Consider the following 20,166-nt stretch of genomic DNA (forward strand, 5'->3'; position numbering starts at 1 on the left):
CACCCATGAGATTAATTCAGCCTCTCTGACTTCAGCCGTTGAAAAGGCAACGAGCGCCGCCTCACGGAATTTATGCTGAACTAAGGGAACCGTCGCTACAATGGAAAAGCGAGTGACGCGGCGGGCATCTAGTAAAGGAGGCCAAGGAGGCAGTCAGTTAACATTGCGGCAACCTCGAACCAAATTATGGGTTCGCTGCCTTTAGTCAAGTTTAAAAACCTTGGCCGCATGGCCTTCGCTCAAGCTTATCAGATACAGAGCGAAGTGGCGCGTACTTTACTGGAAGAAGTTGCCAGCAATCGTCACGGCACAGCGACGAGAAACACAGTTCTCGTTGTCGAGCACGACCCAGTGTACACCGTGGGAATCCGATCAAAGCAGTACTCGACTGAAGTTGAAGAAAGACTAAAAAAATTACAAGCCGACTTTGTACGAACAAATCGTGGCGGTCTAGTGACGTTTCACGGGCCAGGTCAGCTTGTTGCCTATCCTGTGCTATACCTCGGCTCGTTCTTCAACGACAAGAGCATGCGCTCGTACGTTCACAGCCTCGAAAGGATGATAATCAACTTCTGTGCGCGTTTCCAGCTTGATGCAAAGACGACAGAGAACACGGGCGTTTGGATCGGAGACAATAAAATTGCTGCTATAGGTAAATCAATTTTATTAGCGTAGTTTCGCAAAATGCAACAGAACTTCACGTCCTGGCCGCCGTTGTACTGTTTAGCGTTGCGAGAGAATGATTGATTAGGGGGGTATTAAGTTCACCTAGAAAATGGTCCACATATGCCCTGTGCACCTATCAAATGACAGCCTTTTCTAAAATAGCTGAGTGTCGGGCCAGATTTTTTCTAGTCGGCATCTGCAAACAGCCGTTCACGAGCCAAATGAGATTAAATGGGCCGCTATGCAAAGTGTAGAAGCCATATTGCTGCGAAAACAGCTTGTGTTATGCCTACTGTGATTCGTGACTAGCGGGCACGATCACCGGTTCTCAAGTTGAATACCTGACAAAAAGAACGCGCCTTTTATGTGGAGCGAATTACCATGGACTACTGGAAGCATATATTTGAGAGCAAACACGAAATTCGGGCCGTACAAAGAGCGTAGGTGTTAAATTAGCCTGCATGAACAAGCAATGCCACCAATAGGATTGAGGCCTGTGACATTGCACCAACCAAGCTTTTAAGTGTGAAACTAGCATATGCTGCTGCTTAGAATCAGGCCGGAGCACCTGAAATGATTTCATATCTACTCTTTGTACTGTACTTAAAATGTGCCAGCTTGCATGCACAGTGCTCTTAGGATACCTTTCACAATGTTCCTTTCAGGTGTCCATGGGAGCAGGTACATCACAACACATGGCATTGCAATCAACTGCAACACAGACCTTAGCTGGTTCGATCACATTGTGCCTTGTGGCATTGCAGACAAGGGAGTGACATCGCTGAGTCAGGAACTTGGGCGACTTGTCACAATCAACGAGGCCTATCCCGTTCTTGTGGCTGCCTTCGAGCAGCAATTTAAATGCACTGCTATTGGAGAAATAAATGGTTAAAGACTTATTTTCCCTTACAATGTGCCTGACATAACGTTGATTGAATTGTGCATCCTGCACCAAGCAGGTTGTCCACGCTGTTCGATTTAACAGAACACCCATCCTCACAGAGTAGACAATCGGCCAAGAAACCATCCCAGCATGTTGCTCTACAATAGGCAAGTAACCCCTTGGCGACAGGTGGCAACATTTTTTTTTACAACTTGGGTATGGAACAACCTTTGCAGTGCACTTCCAAGCGAGAAATACTGCAATTGTAAACGAGATGCAACGCTGTGACCAGACAAATGTGTGTCAACTGCCCTGTGGGCCCTGAAGGTATCCAAATAAACAAGCAGATAACCATCTCTGTATGAACCCAATGAAGTGACAAAGGTTGTCCAAAAAGGAATTACAGTTGACTTCCATTAATGCAATCCTGAAGGGAGCTATGAAACTGATCTATACTTCCAGACAACTTTCTGTGGCTATGAATGGAAAGCTATGGAGGCAAAGTGTGCGCAAGTGAGAGCACTTCTGGAAAGGGTCTTGCATTTTAATTCAGGTTAGTTTAGGTTGGGGAAGACAAAACATGAACACCTTATTAGCAACAGTTAAATAAGACTGAATACACCATTGAGTGAAAAGGTTTGCTTATTTTGCAGCTTTTCTCTTCCGTGTCTAGGGAAATGCAAAATTGTCACACGGGGAATCTGCGTCGATTCAGCACCTGTTCCGAGCAACCAAAAGCATTGTCAAACGCTGCCGGATTACTTGCTGCGGTAACACATATGCAGCAGCCATGCACCCGTAGCTTTCCTTTCATAGCCATAAAAAGTTGTCCGCAAGTATAATTATACAGCATGTCGAATTAAACAAATGGCAGAAATAAAATGCAGAAACACGCTGTTTACTTGGCAGTAGTAGTAATAGTAGAAAAACTTCATTATATACAGAAACCGGATGGGCTCCTACCCAAGTCCCCTCGAGGAGGTAAGGGGTGAAAATGGAGTTTGTCCTGCAGGGTGGTGCCCCGATTCAAAGGCCTCACTGGCACGGCATATCTGCTCAGCTCATTGGATCAGTCGTAGCTGATCTTTCCGGGCCGAGCTAGACAGCAGCGCCTCCCATTCGTTCCACGCACACATGCAGTAATTGCCTTAATTTAAAGTTAGCTTTGCCACTATACATTATGCACTACATACCAAGAGGGGAAAGGTGCCACTGTTACGGGACATAGCACATGTTCCTTAATTTACACACACACATGTGCCATCTCTGGTCACAGTACGAACACCGAGACGCCTAATAAGTTTGCTGGCAAGCCTTCAGAGATTTGGATAGACCGCCGCTCTCACCAGATTTAAACGTCCCGTCGACTTTGGGAGAATATTTACCTTACCGCCTTCATTTTCGCTAGCTTTTCCAAAACAATAATGGTTTTTCTCCGCTTCTCGGTGCACAGCATGTGCACGCACGTATAATTACGGAACGCATACAATGTCCAGTTACAGTGACCTCTTTCCATTTTTGGAATGCTTCACCCCATAAGAGCTGTACTGCAGCAAAGCTGACCAGTCAAGTTTGAATTGTCCGATGAAGGCCAATTTTTAGATTGAAATAACAGGGGTTTGGGCCCATATATGTGTATGGCCGATGACCGGAAGCTTCGGTGAGAATCGAATTAACAGAGGTCTACTGAACGACATGAAACAATGTCAACCAAAGGACCTAAAAGGCTGGCTAATTAGAACGAAAATTATAATGTGCATTGTTTTTGTACATGCTTTCACAAATAGCTGAATCACTAAAATGATATGAAGATAACATAAAAGCAGATATAATCCTTGATCATAATGGCTATGCAGCGCTCAGCAACAATGGCAATAAGTTATAGGCAGCAGTTCTGAGTGAATGCTTCCGTCAAGGCCACCTGTGACAAGCAAATGAATCTTGCAAATAATTCTGGAGAGAGAGAGAAATTTATTTACAGAAAGGCAGAGAGGTCGGCCTGAGCTATAACTTGCTCTGACCTGCTACTCTACACTGGGGAAAAGGGACGGGGAGGGAAAGGGCTGATGAATAATGATAGTATAAGGAAGAGATGTATATATACAAATTCACAGAGTTGTGGCATCTCTAAAGCTGTGCGTCCAGCCCAGTGGCTTGGAGAAAAGCTATAGCAGCACTTGTTACCAGGGCTGCGCTGTAACAAAGGACCTAAAAGAAATTCTGGAAGCAACAAGGTTAAACATGTGATGGAACAAAGCAGTAACTGTGTGGAATTCAACTTTACTGCAGAGGAACCAAGCTACACACCTGACAGCACCATTGCAATGCATGTTCTCTTCCACAACAATGAAGAGCTGTGGACACAGACAAGAAGTGATTTACGTGATAAGATATTTAATCTACAATCTGTACAGTGAATCACAGTCCCCTCTTGATAGGCTTGGGTGCAATATAGACGCGCACAGGCTTGCACAGCTCAATGGTGTGGTCCTCAGAACGAAGCCCGAGACCTGATCGTTGGGCCCCCTTGCTGTGGACCTCGGTGTCTGCAAAGTCGAGCACCAGACCCATCTCGACATGCAGCGCCTCTGCAGAGAAACATTTCACTTCAGTCCTGGATATGGACAGAGCAAGGAACATGTGCCAAACGTGAACTGTGCTACATGTATGTTCTGTCACTGCCAAGGCCACTCCATCAGTGACACCTTTACAATTGTGCGGTAGGTCTTTTGCTGTGCTGGCAGCACTACAAATGTCTAAAGAGCAAAAAGAAATCTCGTTGTTCATCCACATATTGATACAACAGAAGACTGCATATACAAAAGATAACTGTGGCTTAGAACTAACATTTTTACAAGAAAGTACCAACTAATGTAGGAAACTGGTCTTATTCAAGGAAGGAAGCTTAATATTCAGCGCATGTCTTTGGTTGCTCTTTGCATGGCCTGTTGCAGTTTGTGCTTCCTGTAATGACGGTACCAACGTAGAAATGTTAAGAAAAAAAGAAAAAGTTAGGATCAAGGACTTTCCGATTCACCCTCGTATGTATTAGCGAGCACATATTGGCTTAGACATGTCGGAGTTAGTGAATAGATTATGACTTATAGTAGTACCACCAGTTTTACTGCTCGAATACATATGGGCCGGGCTGTTAATTTTGGCATTATATATAAGATTGTGAACACATGGTGGCTGTTAAGAAAGAAAACAGAAAAAGAGAACTGTATGAGTATTCGTCGCTGGCCTAAGTGCACTCGTCACATTTTATATGTCATCATCATCATCAACCTATTTTATGTCCACTGCAGGACGAAGGCCTCTCCCTGCGATCTCCAATTACCCCTGTCCTGTGCCAACTGATTCCAACTAGCACTGGCAAATTTCCTAATTTAATAGCACCACCTAGTCTTCTGCTGTCCTCTACTGTGCTTCCCTTCTCTTGGTAACCATTCTGTAACCCTAATGCCTTAATGCTCCAACGGTTATCTAACCGGCGCATTACACAACCTGCCCAGCTCCATTTTTTACTCTTGATATCAACTAGAATATCGTCTATACCCATTTGCTCTCTTATCCAAACCGTACTCCTTCTGTCTCTTAGCATTATGCCTAGCCTTCTTCATTTCATTGATCTTTGCACGGTTTTTAACTTGTTCTCAAGCTTCTTTGTCGGTCTCCAAATCTCTGCCCCAAATGTCAGAACCGGTAAAACACACTGATTATACAAGTTCCTTTTCAATGATAATGGTAAGCTTCCAGTCATGAGCTGACAATGTCTGCCGTATGCGATCCAATCCATTTTTATTCTTCTATGAATTTCCTTCTCATGATCAGGGTTCTCTGTGATTAATTGACCTAGGTCAACATACTTTGACTGGCAACCCTGAACTCTTGTTCTTTTGCCTCGTTATTCATCATTATCTTTGTCTTCTGCACATTAATCTTCAACGCCACTCTTTAAACTCTCTCTGTTAAGGTCCTCAACCATTTGTAGTAACTCGTCTGCAGTGTTGCTGAATAGAACAATGTCATCGGCAAACCGGAGGTTGCTGAGGTATTTGCCATCAATACTTAGTCCTAAGCCTTCCCAGTTTAATAGCTTGAATATTTCTTCCAAGCACGCAGTGAATAGCATTGGAGAGATTGTGTCTCCTTGTCTGACCCCTTTCTTTATAGGTATCTTCCTACTTTTCTTGTGGAGAATTAAGCTAGCTGTGGAATCTGTGTAGATATTTTCCAGGATATTTATGTAAGTGGTCTGTACTCCTTGATTACGTAATGCCTCTATGACTGCTGGTATCTCTAGTGAATCAAATGCCTTTTCGTAATCTATGAAAGCGATATACAGAGAGGCTTATTGTACTCTGCGGATTTCTCGATAACCTAATTGATGACATGGATGTGATCCGTTGTAGAATATCCCTTCCTGAAGCCAGCCTGTTCCCTTGGTTGACTAAAGTACAGTGTTGCTCTTATTCTATTGGAGATTACTTTGGTAAATATTTTATATAATACTGGGAGTAAGCTAATGGGCCTATAATTTTTCAATTCTTTAACGTCTCCCTTTTTGTGGATTAGTGTAATGTTTGCATTCTTCCAGTTTTCTGGGACCCTTGCTGTCGACAGACACTTCATATAAAGAGTGGCCAGTTTGCCAAGCAATATGTCTCCTCCATCTTTGTTTACATCGAAGGTTATTCCATCTTCTCCTGCCGCTTTTCCTCGTTTCATGTCTTGCAAAGCCCTTCTGACCTCATCTCTAGTTATAGGAAGAGTTTCTGTATCCTGTTCATTATCGTTCCGAATGGAGTTCTCCCGAGTCCTCTGGGTACTGTACAGGTCAGTATAGAATTCTTCCTCTGTAATTATTATACCTTCCAGATTGCTAATGATATTGCCCTGCTTATCTTTCAGTGCATACATCTTGGTTTGTCCTAGGCCAAGTTTCTTTGTCACTGATTTCAGGCTGCGTCCATTTTTTACGGCTTCTTCAGTCTTTCTTGCATTATAATTTCGAATATCACTTATTTTCGCCTTGTTGATCAGTTATGACAGTTCCGCGAATTCTATCTTATCTCTTGAGTTGGACACTTTCATTTTTAGTCGTTTCTTTATTAGGTCGTTTGTTACTTGGTAGAGTTTGCCTACTGGTTGCCTTGGTCGCTAGCCTCCCACTTCAATTGCTGCCTCAGAAGCCAACCTAGTTACAACCAGTAACTATTATTATTTTCTTTCTCTGGTCAATTTCATTTCAAGTTCGGGCACTTCCAAAAAATATCTTTACAATTTAGCTGTGGTTCTCAGGCTTGGGTTTGATTATACCCCAGCCAGATGGGTAAATTTAGTGATTTAAGCAAGTGCACATTGACATTAGTGTTATTCGCAGGCTGTAAGACGGAAAGGTTTAGTGATACTTGCTGTGGACTGCACTTGCCAGCGAGATTGTTCGACAAACACACTCATGTGCAGCCCTAATAAAAGTGTTTTAAGAATGAATAAGAAAATACTAAATGCCAAGTCGGCACTAATCCTAAGACCACTTTTTGTGATTTAAAGTGCTATGGGCATTCCGGGGACATCACTGAAGCCAAGAGAAACTTGAACCATTCATTTTCAGCACTAGTCCAATTGTCCGACGCAGAGTCTGCCATTTTGACTCTCTGGATTTTAGATATGTTCCTTGCTTGCATCGGCTGAAAACAAATAGACGTGTTAATGAAATTATAGTACAGTTGAAACCGCTAATAATGAAATCCCGCAACGAAGTTTTCCTGATAACGAAATGTTTTCATATCCCTGGTGAGCGCCCATAGGATTCAAAGCATTTTGTACCTCTCAAAAATGAAATGTCGCTGTACTACAATCTCGCATCAACGAAATTTGCCGGAACATAACATAACCACGCATATGCTCGTGCAAGACTAGCAGGCTCCAAAATGTGCTCAAATGCAATTGCTTTGCACTAAAATTGCATAATACACCACCACGTTACATTTGCGTGGGTGCCAACCAAGCGCCAGAAGCTTGCCAGAAGCATGCCACAAGTGATCGCGTGCACTGGAAACACGTCATGGCCACCATTTTGTTTGTTGATCACCCGTTCGAAGCACGCATGTTGCTACCGACATGTGACACAGCTGTTGCACACCCAGTACAGTGCGTAATGCGCGCCTCGGTGAGAAAAATGCAGAAAGAACAAGGAAATCCACTTCCCACCAATGTGGAATTGTTTATGGTGCTTTATATGATGGTCGCAGCATGGAGTGCCACGCATCGGGCCGTGATTGAGCGATCGTCCGGGAACACATATTCTTTGCTTCAAGAACGCTGGTTTTAGCGCCACCTGACAGGCATTGCGCGCACTTTTGACGCCGAATGTAAGATTTGCATGAAGGGGCCGTGACCATGATCGATTGCCTTCGGGTATACGTGATATGATCACTCTTGCGCTTGGCACCTTACGTGTCGGCATCTATGGGCAACAGTGTGCGCTGGAGAAATGCTGCTGCATGTGTGAAGCACTGTTGCTCTGCGTCCAGTGCTAAGCTGCACAAAATCTAGCAAAAGTAATCATATCTCCGAAAGCAACTGATCGAGAATACTGCTCCACGGCAGTGCTGCAACTGCTGATCGGCGCATGCGGCGCACTTTGTACTGTTGGCAATGTGGTTCTATATCCTCAAGCCAAGCTTGCCAAAGTAGGCTAATGGAATTTTGACAGTAAGGTTTCGTTCTGCGATGCATTACCCATCTGTGTTGTCTCATTTAGCAACAACAAAACTCTTGCGAAAGTGAATTTTTTTGTGCTCCCTGCCAACTTCGTTATTGCCAGGTTCAACTCTATTTGCTTTTTATTGCAATGGTTCTGGTGAATAAGCATTTCTTTTCGTAATAAATCTGTAACTGTTCCTAAAACTGAAAATGCTAAGAATCATACCAAGCCCTATGGCTTCATAGATTGTTGTTGTCATCAAACCCAAGTGACACTTCATTTTGCAGTCTAGCACCATGTCGCCAAAGTGACATTTGGTGAGGCACAGTGCGGTGGCTCAAAATGTCACCAAATTTGCTCATCTGACTGGGATACGAGACAACCTGACTTTAAATAACAAACAGTGGTTGACAGCCACAAGTTTTCCAGTACCTGGACAAGGAAACTACCAGAACTAAATTTTGCATTAAGTAGTAAGATTCTCATAAACGGTCATTTCAGCAATAATAGATTTGGTCAATATAGCTGCACCCATTTACTGTTGCTATGCTATGTGCTCAGCACAAAACAGAAATTTATTTCTACAGCAAGGCAAGCAGGTCGGTGGCTCAAGCTTTCATACACTGTGCAGCTCCTGTGTGCTTATGCCTTCTCTTGCAGCTGCCATGTGCAATGGCATTTGTATCAGCGTGCTCGAAGTTTGATCTTATTTTGAGCTTGAGTGATCTTTTTCAAACAGATGTGTAAATTAAATTATGGAGTTTTACATACCAAAAGCACTTTCTGATTATGAAGCACGCCATAGTGGGGGGACTCTGGAAATTAGGACCTCCTGGGGTTCTTTAACGTGTACCTAAATCTAAGTACACAGGTGTTTTCGCATTTCGCCCCCACCGAAACGCAGCCACCGTGGTCAGGATTCGATCCCCACGACCTCGTGCTTAGCAGCCCAACACAAACAGATGCGTACATCAGGAAGCACAGTTGCTTGATGCCCAGAGGAAAGGGATGCTAAGTAGGTGACCCCAGGAAACAGGTCTCACTGTGAGCATGTGCACATTACACACAAAAACCGCAGAATTTCTGTTATTTGTACACCTAATTGCATATTTATGCAGCGAGCTTTTGTTGCTTCCGTGCCGTATCAGTCACTATAGTGCTTCCAGTCACTATCAACTGCAACATTATGTTTATGCTATGTGGAAAAGCTGTGGTATGCTAGCCAGTCTGCTCTTTAATTCACGCAACCATCACTATTTTCAAGGTTGGGTACTTAGCATTTCAAAGTCTATTCTGGTGTTTGGCAGTTCTGGCTTTATAGGCATCTTCCACCATTTTATTTCCTTAATGTACCTCAACAACGTGGTCTCAGGTATGCTGTGATTTCTGGTGATCTTCTGCTTGCTTGAATTTCCGGCATCAACTACGTGCAAAATTTGAACCTTTAATTTCAGCATGGTACTTGCCACAAAATGACATCGCTAAAATGTGCAAGAACTCAAGGCTGCAACAGCCAACTCGCAATGACGCTTCCAAGGCTACGCAATATCTTTGTGACTTTGAAAAGCTCCACTCTGCTGCGTAAGACGCTGCCATCTCACACACTGCTACAGCCTCCGAGACTTGGCGGTAGGTGCTCCTATGTGTGCTTCTAAGTTCACAGATCTCAGAGGCTGCGGTGCCAGCAAAGCATGGTAAATCACCTGTGACAACCCTGGACGTGCTCTAATGCACTGTGGCGTGGTAGTGTGGCTGCTTAAAATGGCCAGGCATGGCGGTACACAGTTCGAATTATGGGTGGTGGAGCGAATTTGAGCGCTAAATAACAGGTTGCAGTAGAAGAAGGAACAGACTGCTAAGTGATTGTTCAAATTCACAAATTCAAACAAACGGCATGCCTCAAATCAACAAGCTCTCATGGTAGTTAATTGCACAATGCAATGCCAGAGCCTCTGCCTGAGGATGGCTTGGCAACAGCGTGGCTTCGCTGCTCCAACTCAGTGGTTACATTCCAGTTTCAATGAATGACCAGCAAAAGAAGCTAAAATAAGAGCTTCCCAAGATTGTTGCACATGGTAGCAAGTGTGTCTGTTTTTCCATTCGGACACAAATATAAAATAAGAAGAGTTGCCTTTACATGGCAATATGTGGTACTTTCCAGTAAAAACTAAGTGCATCCATTATATAAATAAAAAAGAAAACGAAAGTAAAAAGTGCAGAAAAGTGGTGCTTCTTGGTCTCACCTGACCAGACACCATGCGAGAGCAACACAGTTGTATAGAGCCGGTACTTTAGGTCTTCCAGCTGCCTGAAGTCTGCAAGCCGAGGTAGGATAAGCTGTACCTGTTTGTCTGGGTACCTCACCTGCAAGCAAACAGCACGGCACAACTGAACCTTATCACACAACATGCCTGCTTTTCTGTAAATATTCCACCATGTGGAACACACAGCAAGAAGGAAGCTGTCTGCTCTAAATTCATGGGGATGAGTCTTCACACAGATCCTGACTAGCCCGGGAACACAGTGACTGTATCTACACAAGCATAGCATAATAATCTTTTTACAGCATACAGCAACACTGTGGTTGAGACTAGATGCAGTGGAAAATGCCCGCTCTCTAAATGTTCAGGAAAATTCATTGACAGAACCACTGAAGCTAGTGCAGTGAAATTTCTAAATAATGGCGGGCATGTCGAGGGCAACGTTAGAAGTGTGTGGGGTGATCAGGCACATTATAGAAAATCACCAAAGTTTCATTACTTGAGCTCTGAGGCTCACTGGGGTACTCGACAGTGCAAAAGTGCATCGTTTAAGACAGAACATATTAAATATAGCTTGGGAACGAACAATAAGAATCAAAAGAACCAAAGAGTTTTTTTTTTTTTTTAATGGAATAACCACATGATGCCTGCAGGCAATGAAGCCAAGGAAAGCATAATGGAAAATTAACCCATTAGAGCCTAGTATACTTTTAAATGTACAGTACCATTTTCATTTGTAAATACAGTTAAACTTCGATATAACAAACTTCAATATAACGAATTTTTTATATAACGAAGTATTTAACTTTTCAAAACCTCTTGTCCATAGAACACCCTGTATCTAGAACCGTGTGTGTGTGTATGCGATTTCAATATAACGAAATTTCACTGCCGCTGCAAAGGAATGCTGAGACAATAAATGGAAACTTTCATGGATGCAGATGGTCAAATGATTTAATTAGAAGCGGCTGCTGGCAAACACAGCTCTCCAAGTGCGTTCTGAAGTGGAGCCGCATCATGTTTCATATAAAGTCCAAGTGCGATAAGATCCTATCGCCCCATGCGCAATGTGTGCTTTAGATGCGAGGAAAGTGTGTGAGGGTGAAACAGGAAAAATGGTGGCTTCACGAGTGTCGCCTTCCTGTACAAGCAAAGAGAAAGAGGGAGAGGGGAGCGAGATCGCAGTAATGCGATCAAGCACGCGCGAAGGGGCGGGAGGGGTAAGTTGGTGCGCGTCTATATATATAGACGTGCACCAATTTATATATATATATATATATATATATATATATATAGTCATAGGCCGCAAGACCTACGGCTATACTAAAGATTTCCTAACCAATAGAACAGCAACTATCCGGATAGGAAATGAACGGTCAGAGCCTGTGGAGCTCGGAGACAGGGGTACCCCACAGGGGTCTGCCCTGTCGCCTCTGCTTTTCAACCTAGCACTCCTGCCCCTGCCCGAACTACTCAATCAGATCGAGGGCGTGGACCACGTATTCTATGCCGACGATATAACGGTGTGGACGAACCGCGCGGGGTCCGATGCCTGGGCGGAGGAAGCCCTGCAGAGAGCGGCAACGACCGTCCACGAGTATGCCACGACCTGCGGCCTGAGCTGCGCTCCACAGAAATCGGAGCTGCTCATGGTACAGCCCGGAAGACCAAAGAAAGAGCCGCCGCCGAACATAATCATCACCATCGACGGCACAGAGATCAAGCCAACGCAGCAGATCCGGATACTGGGCCTGCTGTTGCGCAGCGACGGCAAGGCGCACGCAGCCGTCAACAAAATCAAGACCACATCAGAGCAAGTCCTGAGCATGATCCGGAGAGTCACCAACCGGAACAGAGGAATCAAAGAAGAAGACGCACTGTGCCTGGTGCAGGCATTCGTCGTGTCACGCGTAACATACTCCGCCTCGTACCTTTAGCTTGCAAAGGTGAACCGCGAGACACTGAACAAGACGATAAGGAAAGCAGTCAAACTCGCCATGGGCATCCCAGTCTACTCGTCAATACAGAAGCTGCTGGAAATGGGTGCCCACAACACAGTGGAAGAGCTGGTGGAAGCACACCTAACCCACCAGAGAGTAAGGCTGAGCCGGACAGAGCATGGTCGGGCCGTCCTACGCAAGATAGGATGGCAAATTGAACGGCAACCGACAACGGAGCCGCTCCCCACAACGTGGAGAGACATTATTAAGACCAAGCCCCTCCCCCGGAACATGCAGCCGGGGAGGAACGAAGAGAGATGCTCTGCACGGGCCAAGGCACTGGCTCGACAGATGGAAGAGGACCCCGAGGTTCTCTACGCGGACGCCTCGCTTCCCAAGCACGGAACCAGAGCAACAGCGGTCGTCACCACCATCGATAAACTGGTCACAGGCGCGTCGATACGGATGACGAATACAGCCGAAGCAGAAGAAGTGGCCGTGGCCCTCGCACTCGCACAACCGGGAGTGAGGACCGTGGTCACAGACTCCCAGGCCGCCTACGCAAGCTACCGCAAGGGGAACATCTCTCCCGCGGCACTAGCGATCCTCACCAAATGCAAATCACCGGGACAGGCCGTTGAGCTTGTGTGGGTCCCGGCTCACTCGCAAGTGGAATGCAACGCACTCGCCGACCCCTATGCCCGAGAACTGTCAATCCGGGCCGAGGACGAGCCAGAGCTGCCGCACCCCGTGACAAGTTACAAAGAAATCACGCAAATGTACAGAAGCGGCAGATGCAGGCTTCCCCGTCCGCATCCGCAACTCAGCCGAATGCAGCAAACGATCGTGCGACGCACGCAAGCGGGGTCGCTAGCGCATCCCGTGCTCTTGCACAAGATGTTCCTAACAGAGCATGACAATTCATGCCCTTTTTGCAGACGGTCAAAAGGCACTCTAGCACACATCCTTGCAGAGTGCACTAAGCTCAAGAACCCCCCACCATCCCTACCTCCCACCCTCCCCAGCCCCAAACCCCCCGAGCGATGGGAGACCTTGTTGTCCAGCCCCGACCTACCGACCCAGCTCGCGCTGGCGGCTAGGGGCCAGGAACTGCTGGACGCATATGGGACCTGAGAAGAAGGTTCCACCCCATCTGGTGCCAGCGCGCACCAACCGTCACTAAGGGCTCAGTACAAAAGTTGATTCTCTCTCTCTCTCCGCTATGGTTTCCTATGGCTGTAAGTGTGGCTGAGCGTATACGCAGCCTCGCACCCTGCTTTAGAGGTAACCTGCCGCATGTGCAAAGTGTGACTGTGCCGAGACGACGTGGCATCATGCAAGCAGTCTTCCCGCACATTTAGTATTCGACGTTGCATAACCTCGAGTTTCGGTGACCCATTGGAGCAAGAGGCAGACAAAACATTTGCTACCCGCCGCCTGCACTTTTCATGATAGCGTTGTCCCAGTGCAGGCGACGCTATCAGCTGCAGGGGCGAAGTGCATGCGAAAGCAAGGCTGACTTCGCTTATTTGTACCGCCGATGTGACCATATCGATGATGTGGCATGAGACCATATCATTTGTCGCCGACTACCACATTTATCAAAATTAATTGCTTTCTCATTAAAATTTGCTTTTTTCAACTGCTCGATAATTCGGAACATTTTGCAGCCCCTTTGTTTAAGAAAAATTGGTCAATGACTGTACTTATTTGCATAAAAGGTTGAATTTCGATACAACGAAATTTTACTATAACGATGAAAATTGCCAACTTCAGTGACTTCATTATGTCAAGGTTTAACTGTAATTAAGGAAGAAACATACAGTGTTTCTTAGTACACCATTTTGCTAAGAAGGGTCCTGCCAAGATGACCACATTGTAATTTCTTGTCAGCTGCATGATGTATTTGATCTATTCAAAGTCAAACTTGGAGAAGTGCAGAACATAGCAGGAGCTGATGTATATGCATCTTTTCTTTCTTTTTTGTCACGCATAGCATACGTCTTTTTGAAGCTGAAGTTTGTGCGTAAGTTTTAGAAAATAATGGCGTAAACGATGAGTGCATGATATTCCATATACTATACATATTTATAGCATTGCAAGAAAAGGAATGCTGGTGTACTTTGTAAAGTACGCTGTGCCTATGTGTACACTAGAGGGCTGTGCTTGTTCCCGAAGAACACAGAATGATTTTAATGCGATGGTTTTAAGGGCCCCGTGTCTCAGAAAATTCAGCATCAGCGTCCCGCATCCAGCGTTGACCATGGTTTTGGGAATAATCATTCTGAACCACGCACACCTATCCACACAGGCCCTCCGTATAGCGCAGACATTACTAAACTAATTGAATTTCTCAAAGTAGAATGCGTTAGAAAAATCGTAAAGTACGACTCACGCGCAAGCTACAGACATGATAGCGTCGGATTATTGTTTGAATATAGGAGAAAACATAATTCTGTTACATGGAAACTCAAACACAAACCCCTTCTAACGCGATAGCATTTTCCAGCTACCATTCAAGGTCTGCCTTAGTAAGAGTGGCGTGGCCCCTCGCTTCCTTGCACACGATCAAGAAAAGAACCGCAAAGCTCCCCCTCGTGCATAGCATTCACTGCCAGGATACCCCCGGTAAACACTGCGGTTACATAAGCTGTAGTTGCCGGGAAGCGTGAGAAGCGCTCAGGGATCTTTCAATGCTATCATGCTTCACTCTTAAAGGCGAAGCTTAAGCGTCCTCCAAATATTTTGACAAAATATTTTTGCTGGCTATAAAAACATCAGGGACAGTTGCAGGTAAAAAAAATATTAAGGACTACATCAAGATTTCCATTCTTCTTCCTTGTTCGTTTCTTGCTGCTGACAAAGATGACGATGCTCTTATCTTTTCAGTGAATAAAATAGTGAGCAGTGTTACAGTAAATTTAGATAAATAAAAGACTATTAGGTGTCATATGAAGATCATTTAAAACAACAGACAATTTATGCAGCATTTTATTACAAATTGGAAAATAAGTGGGAAGAAACCGAGAACAATGAAGACGATGTACATTCCTCTGCCAATCGAGATGAGCTAAGCAATGAAAGTAGGGCAACCCACATTGGGGAACCAAAGACAGAAACCATCTAATGAAAGGTCAGAAAATTGTAACGAAAATATCACCAAGCAAATCATACAACAGAATTGTAATGCAAGAACTGATTGTCAATGGCGGTTATGCCACAAGTCTGCTGAATGTTTCAACTACCAATGAATCAAATGCCGATTCATTTTAGCCTTAAATGCCTGCATTCCTCTTAAAATATCACGTCTAGATCTGCACCAATAATATATTTTGACCGCATGTGCCTCTTAAAGCAACACCAAAGTCCTTCCTCATTACTTTATGAAATCCCACTACACACTTCAATAGTAAAAACACCTCTCAGCAAAAAATATTCCTCACTAAAATGCTAACTTTGCTACCAGAATATCATGTGGGCTTATGTAAAGTTTCATTTTATGCTTCATTGCAAGCCTTTATGATTTAAGAAGCTCCAAAATATAGCATATACATTTGATGACCTGCACCAGGTTTTACTCCCATAAAGGCTCAGCATACTTTATGAAGCACGCCATTGTTAGTGTTTTAAAGAATAAAGTGCTACTCATGAAACTTTGACAATGCAGTTGCAGTGTGAAAAGATCATGTGGTACCAAAATTCAACAAAATTTAACAGGTAGGTTTTTCTTGGGTAGAAGAAAAGACAACTTGCAACTGGTGGGAACCAAACCCACAACGTCCACATGACATGTGCGATGCTCTACCAATTGAGCTACGGCAGCGGTTGTCCCCACGTTCACTATCTGTGCTGTTTGTGTGTGTGTGAATATGAGTTTGCAAGAAGTTCAGCCAGCAAGCCAGCACCACTCATTGAGGTGGATGTGGAACGTCTTTTCAACTGCAGACGTTACAATGTCGCCACAGCCGCGAAAAAAATAAGAGAAATGTTAATTTCAGAGCTTAACTCTTTTCCTACCGTGGGGAAAATATGTATTTTCTGTAGCTTACACCAGACAACTCTTTCTGAAAAACTGCTGCACTCTATATTTCATGTAATACATAAACAAACAGCCTAATGAATGAAATGTCCACGCATAAATGTTTTATTAAAGAGATGTATGTCATAAAAAAGATATAAATTGCCAGAATCAAGATTGCGGGATAAAATTGATCAAAGTCTGTAAAGACACGCTTGTATCTACTAAGATAAAAATGTAAAAAGAATTCTGAGATACACAATATGTCTTGCCATCAAACAGGCACTGTCTCCGAAAAAATCTTGATTTTTCATTGCACAGGTATTGCACTACAAAAATTTAACTGCAAGCACTACAGTTTGGCCTGCCGAGCTGCAGCTGCCAATGTTCTGGGTTGGATTGCGTTGCTGTCACTCTCAGAGTCAAAGTCAAAGACGAAAACGCAGCATCCTCAGTCTTGCTGCTGCTTGATTCCATTGATAAAATCAGCCGCAGATGCAGCACAATCATGAGGTCTGCGATCATTCGAAGCATGCGCACTGCTCTCGGAGGCAGTCATTTATTGCTTTCTACTTTGACGATCGCGAAACCTCAGAGAGCATAAAAAAATGTGAACTGCTTAGCAAACAAAAATATAGTTTTCCTCCATCATGTCTGATGACACAGTGTGTCCATGAACGGCGTGGAAGGTCTCGAAAGCAGTGTTTCAAACCACTGATAGCGGGCTAACAGGGCACATAAGGAAAGAGTTTTAATGAGAATGTTGTCGCAACGCTAGCAATGGCACAACAGCTGCGGCTTGGCGTGGCATGCCAAAACATTGGGAAGGGGATGCAAAGACCGTGAAAAAGTTCCAGAGGAACAAGAAACACCTCTTTGTTGAGGAAACGCTCCGAGGCTACAAGATGGGTGTTTTGGAATTGGAGTTGTCATTCTGTAACGTCATATAACTTGGCCATCTTTCTTTTCCTGCATGCACGATGAAGTACCTTGTGGTATGTCTGGTATCACATAAGTGAGAAGAATAGGGTGAATCGAGGTGTTTGACTTTATGTTACTTACAACCATACGAAGCAAACAGACAACAAAGCCAGGGAAAGCATAGGGGAAGTAGCTCAACTGGTTTGATGAACAAGATGTACAGGAAAGCCAGCTTGCTGCTCTCGTAGGGAGCTTATGGACACATGTGCACAGGAGGGGCCATATTTGCAAGGAAGCAAAATGAAGGGCAGTCATACTACTGCGAAGCCCTCCTGTGCCCTCAACTGCGTTACTGCCTCAACGCACATGAGCAATGCAGTTTCGTTGGTAGGAATGGTGCAATGCACAGGCGATCTTGAGTGAGTACACCTCGCTACGCGAAAACATTCTACATATTTTAATCTCATAGCTAGAGTTCGCATTATCATATCTGAAATTGTTTCTGGGTTGCCAAGAGTAAACTAATGGTAATGAAGCAAGAAAGCTACACCATCTCACAGCAGAGAATGTGCACTGACAAGGCTTGTACCGGAAAGTTTTCAAATTAGAGAAGAAAAAACTTATTGCAATTTAAGAAAGAGTGAAAGACAGCTTGTGTAAAGCACATAGTCACAAAGGCTGTTATGACAGCTGATTTTACCGCAAGAACAGTAGTTCAATTTTACTGATTAGGAGTGACCAAGACTCCAAAAATATTACTTGATTGTTTCCAAAGATACCAAATTCCCAGGCATTTCCCTGCCTTGTTTTTGTGCACTCACCTTTACACGAACATTCCTAATATCTTGGACACTCTCTATCTCAGCATCCAAGGTGATAGCCAGCACAAGACCTGCTGTGAACTTCTGTGGCAGGTCCGTTTCTCCGGCCGGCTCATACAGGACAGCACGTGTTTGCTTAATGCGCTCCAGTCCTGCATTTGGTAGGGCCCTGGGCAACAGATCAATATTTTTAGTGACACAATCTTTTCACAGCTGCCATTTTAAACGATGTACCAGCCACATTCTTGACCGTCTAACAAATGCAATAAGTGATACAACCTCATACGACAAGTCAGTAATCCCTCAGCACTCCAAGGAATGCTTATTGTAAGCATAGACAAGCTAGAGATCGTGACCTTGTCTTGGAAGCACAAACGGTTTGCTGAATTCTTTATTATCTTTGCCTGATGCCGAATTTGTGTGTACTCAACCTTGATAAATTACATATTGCTTAACTCTTTCGTTACCACACCTATTCAAATTGATAACTGGCGATCAATGCTGTAGATCGCCGATTTCGACATGTTGGAGCCATTTCTTATCTACTTAAGGCCATCCAGTAGTAAATACAGACACTGAACTTTCAGAATCAGTTTAAGTTTTCTCGCTCCGGCGATGGTGTGATTTTTGACGGACCTTTCTGCAAACTAATGTGCATGTGTTGTAGCGCAAAAAGATGTGGCTGTTACCTTGTGCTGCGCTCGAGAAAGAAAGCATGCCACTCACGATTAAGCTGCACTAGCAGCAAAATTTTCTAATCAAATGACTCCCAGCAAATCAAGAATTAAATTATATCGCCGGCTTTGCTGTCCAACAGTGCTGAGTAGTGCTAATTAACCGAAAATGATGCCAGCTGTTCACAAGTGAGCTTTAGTTTGCAGTCTGAGTTGTTTTATTCTGCTAAAGTGTATTTCTGAAGGTCCGCCGCATGTCCAACATGCAGACCTGACTTCAGCAACCAGTTTCCCAGATAGTTCAGCACAATGCATTGGCAGGCTGATTGGTGCGAATCCATAATTACTTTGTTTATTACATTGCGCATGTTCCTGTAGTTTTTGCTGTCTATAAAGGCGTGACGCAATAAAATGATGTCAGTTGAGAGTAGTGCCTTGTCCTGTCATCTTTCTTGTGTCTGTTGTTTTGCGCTAAACAAAGTAATTACAGTTTCCCAGAGTTTTGCTAATGGTTCTTTCGTAAAATCCCGGCATGGAGCGCTGCCGGTGTCACTGCGCAGTTATCGAAAGTCGCTTCCATGGCGTCATCCCATGCGGCTGTGTCATGAGAAAAATGTCATGCTCGAAACTATGCAGCACCCGCACTTCAAATTAGTGATGAAGAGTCGAGTTTTGATTCTGAGGATGACAGCAAAGTAGATTCAAGCTCTGACGGCGACAATGTTTTGAGTCGGCATGGGACATCCGCAGCTGTTCACCGGAGACTTTCCTTTACTGCCTTGAGCGGTCTCCTTGCTTGTGCGCGCTTATCTGTCTACCTTTTTGCACAACCTGAGAGCTCTACTGATTACCTTCGGTATGCATGCCTCGTTTGGTTATGGTGTGCTGCCATCAGCGGTAAAGAAACTTCCATCAATACCAAAAAGGCCGCCCGAAGCAAGTCTCGGCCCAGCACTATGGATCAGCGCAAGACAGTTTACAATGGTGCGGGATTTCTTTTTACTCTTCTCTGCAGAGGTGATAAAGAAAATCTGCAAAAATGCACGCAAACATATATGCTTGGATGCATAATCTTGTAGTTGCCCAGCTGTGCTGAGAGCAATCGGTCGTGGAAGATGTGCATGACTTTAGACAAACCGGTGAAGTATGTTCCTTAGACTTCTCATCAGATTATCCTCAGAAGATGCTGAAAAGGCAGAACTGCAGAATGTGTTATGAGGACTGCAAAAACAAGACATTTTGTAGGAAAAGTGTGGAGTGCACCTATGCT

General features: G+C 44.4%; 2 protein-coding genes across 3 annotated transcripts in view; one reads left to right on the forward strand and one right to left on the reverse strand.

The window, feature by feature from the left end:
- Nucleotides 1–115: 115 nt before the first annotated feature.
- On the forward strand, nt 116–1,578 carry Lipt2 (Lipoyl(octanoyl) transferase 2). The gene is made up of 2 exons (XM_050190005.3): nt 116–652; nt 1,332–1,578. Exons 1-2 carry the CDS (start codon nt 187–189, stop codon nt 1,556–1,558), a joined length of 693 nt encoding a protein of 230 aa, XP_050045962.1. The 5' UTR covers nt 116–186; the 3' UTR covers nt 1,559–1,578.
- A 2,348-nt stretch (nt 1,579–3,926) lies between these two features.
- Nucleotides 3,927–20,166, reverse strand: part of IntS4 (integrator complex subunit 4) — a 78,553-nt gene continuing 62,313 nt past the window's right edge. For both annotated transcript variants that reach the window (XM_050189955.3, XM_055077477.2), the window contains 3 exons: nt 18,223–18,391; nt 10,505–10,625; nt 3,927–4,137 (listed from right to left, as the gene is read on the reverse strand). In XM_050189955.3, the coding sequence (XP_050045912.1) occupies nt 3,968–4,137; nt 10,505–10,625; nt 18,223–18,391 (460 nt within the window). In that variant the 3' untranslated portion in view covers nt 3,927–3,967. The remainder of the gene's footprint in view (nt 4,138–10,504; nt 10,626–18,222; nt 18,392–20,166) is intronic.

The sequence above is a fragment of the Dermacentor andersoni genome, chromosome 2, assembly GCF_023375885.2.
Source record: "Dermacentor andersoni chromosome 2, qqDerAnde1_hic_scaffold, whole genome shotgun sequence".
Taxonomy (NCBI): Eukaryota; Metazoa; Arthropoda; class Arachnida; order Ixodida; family Ixodidae; genus Dermacentor; species Dermacentor andersoni.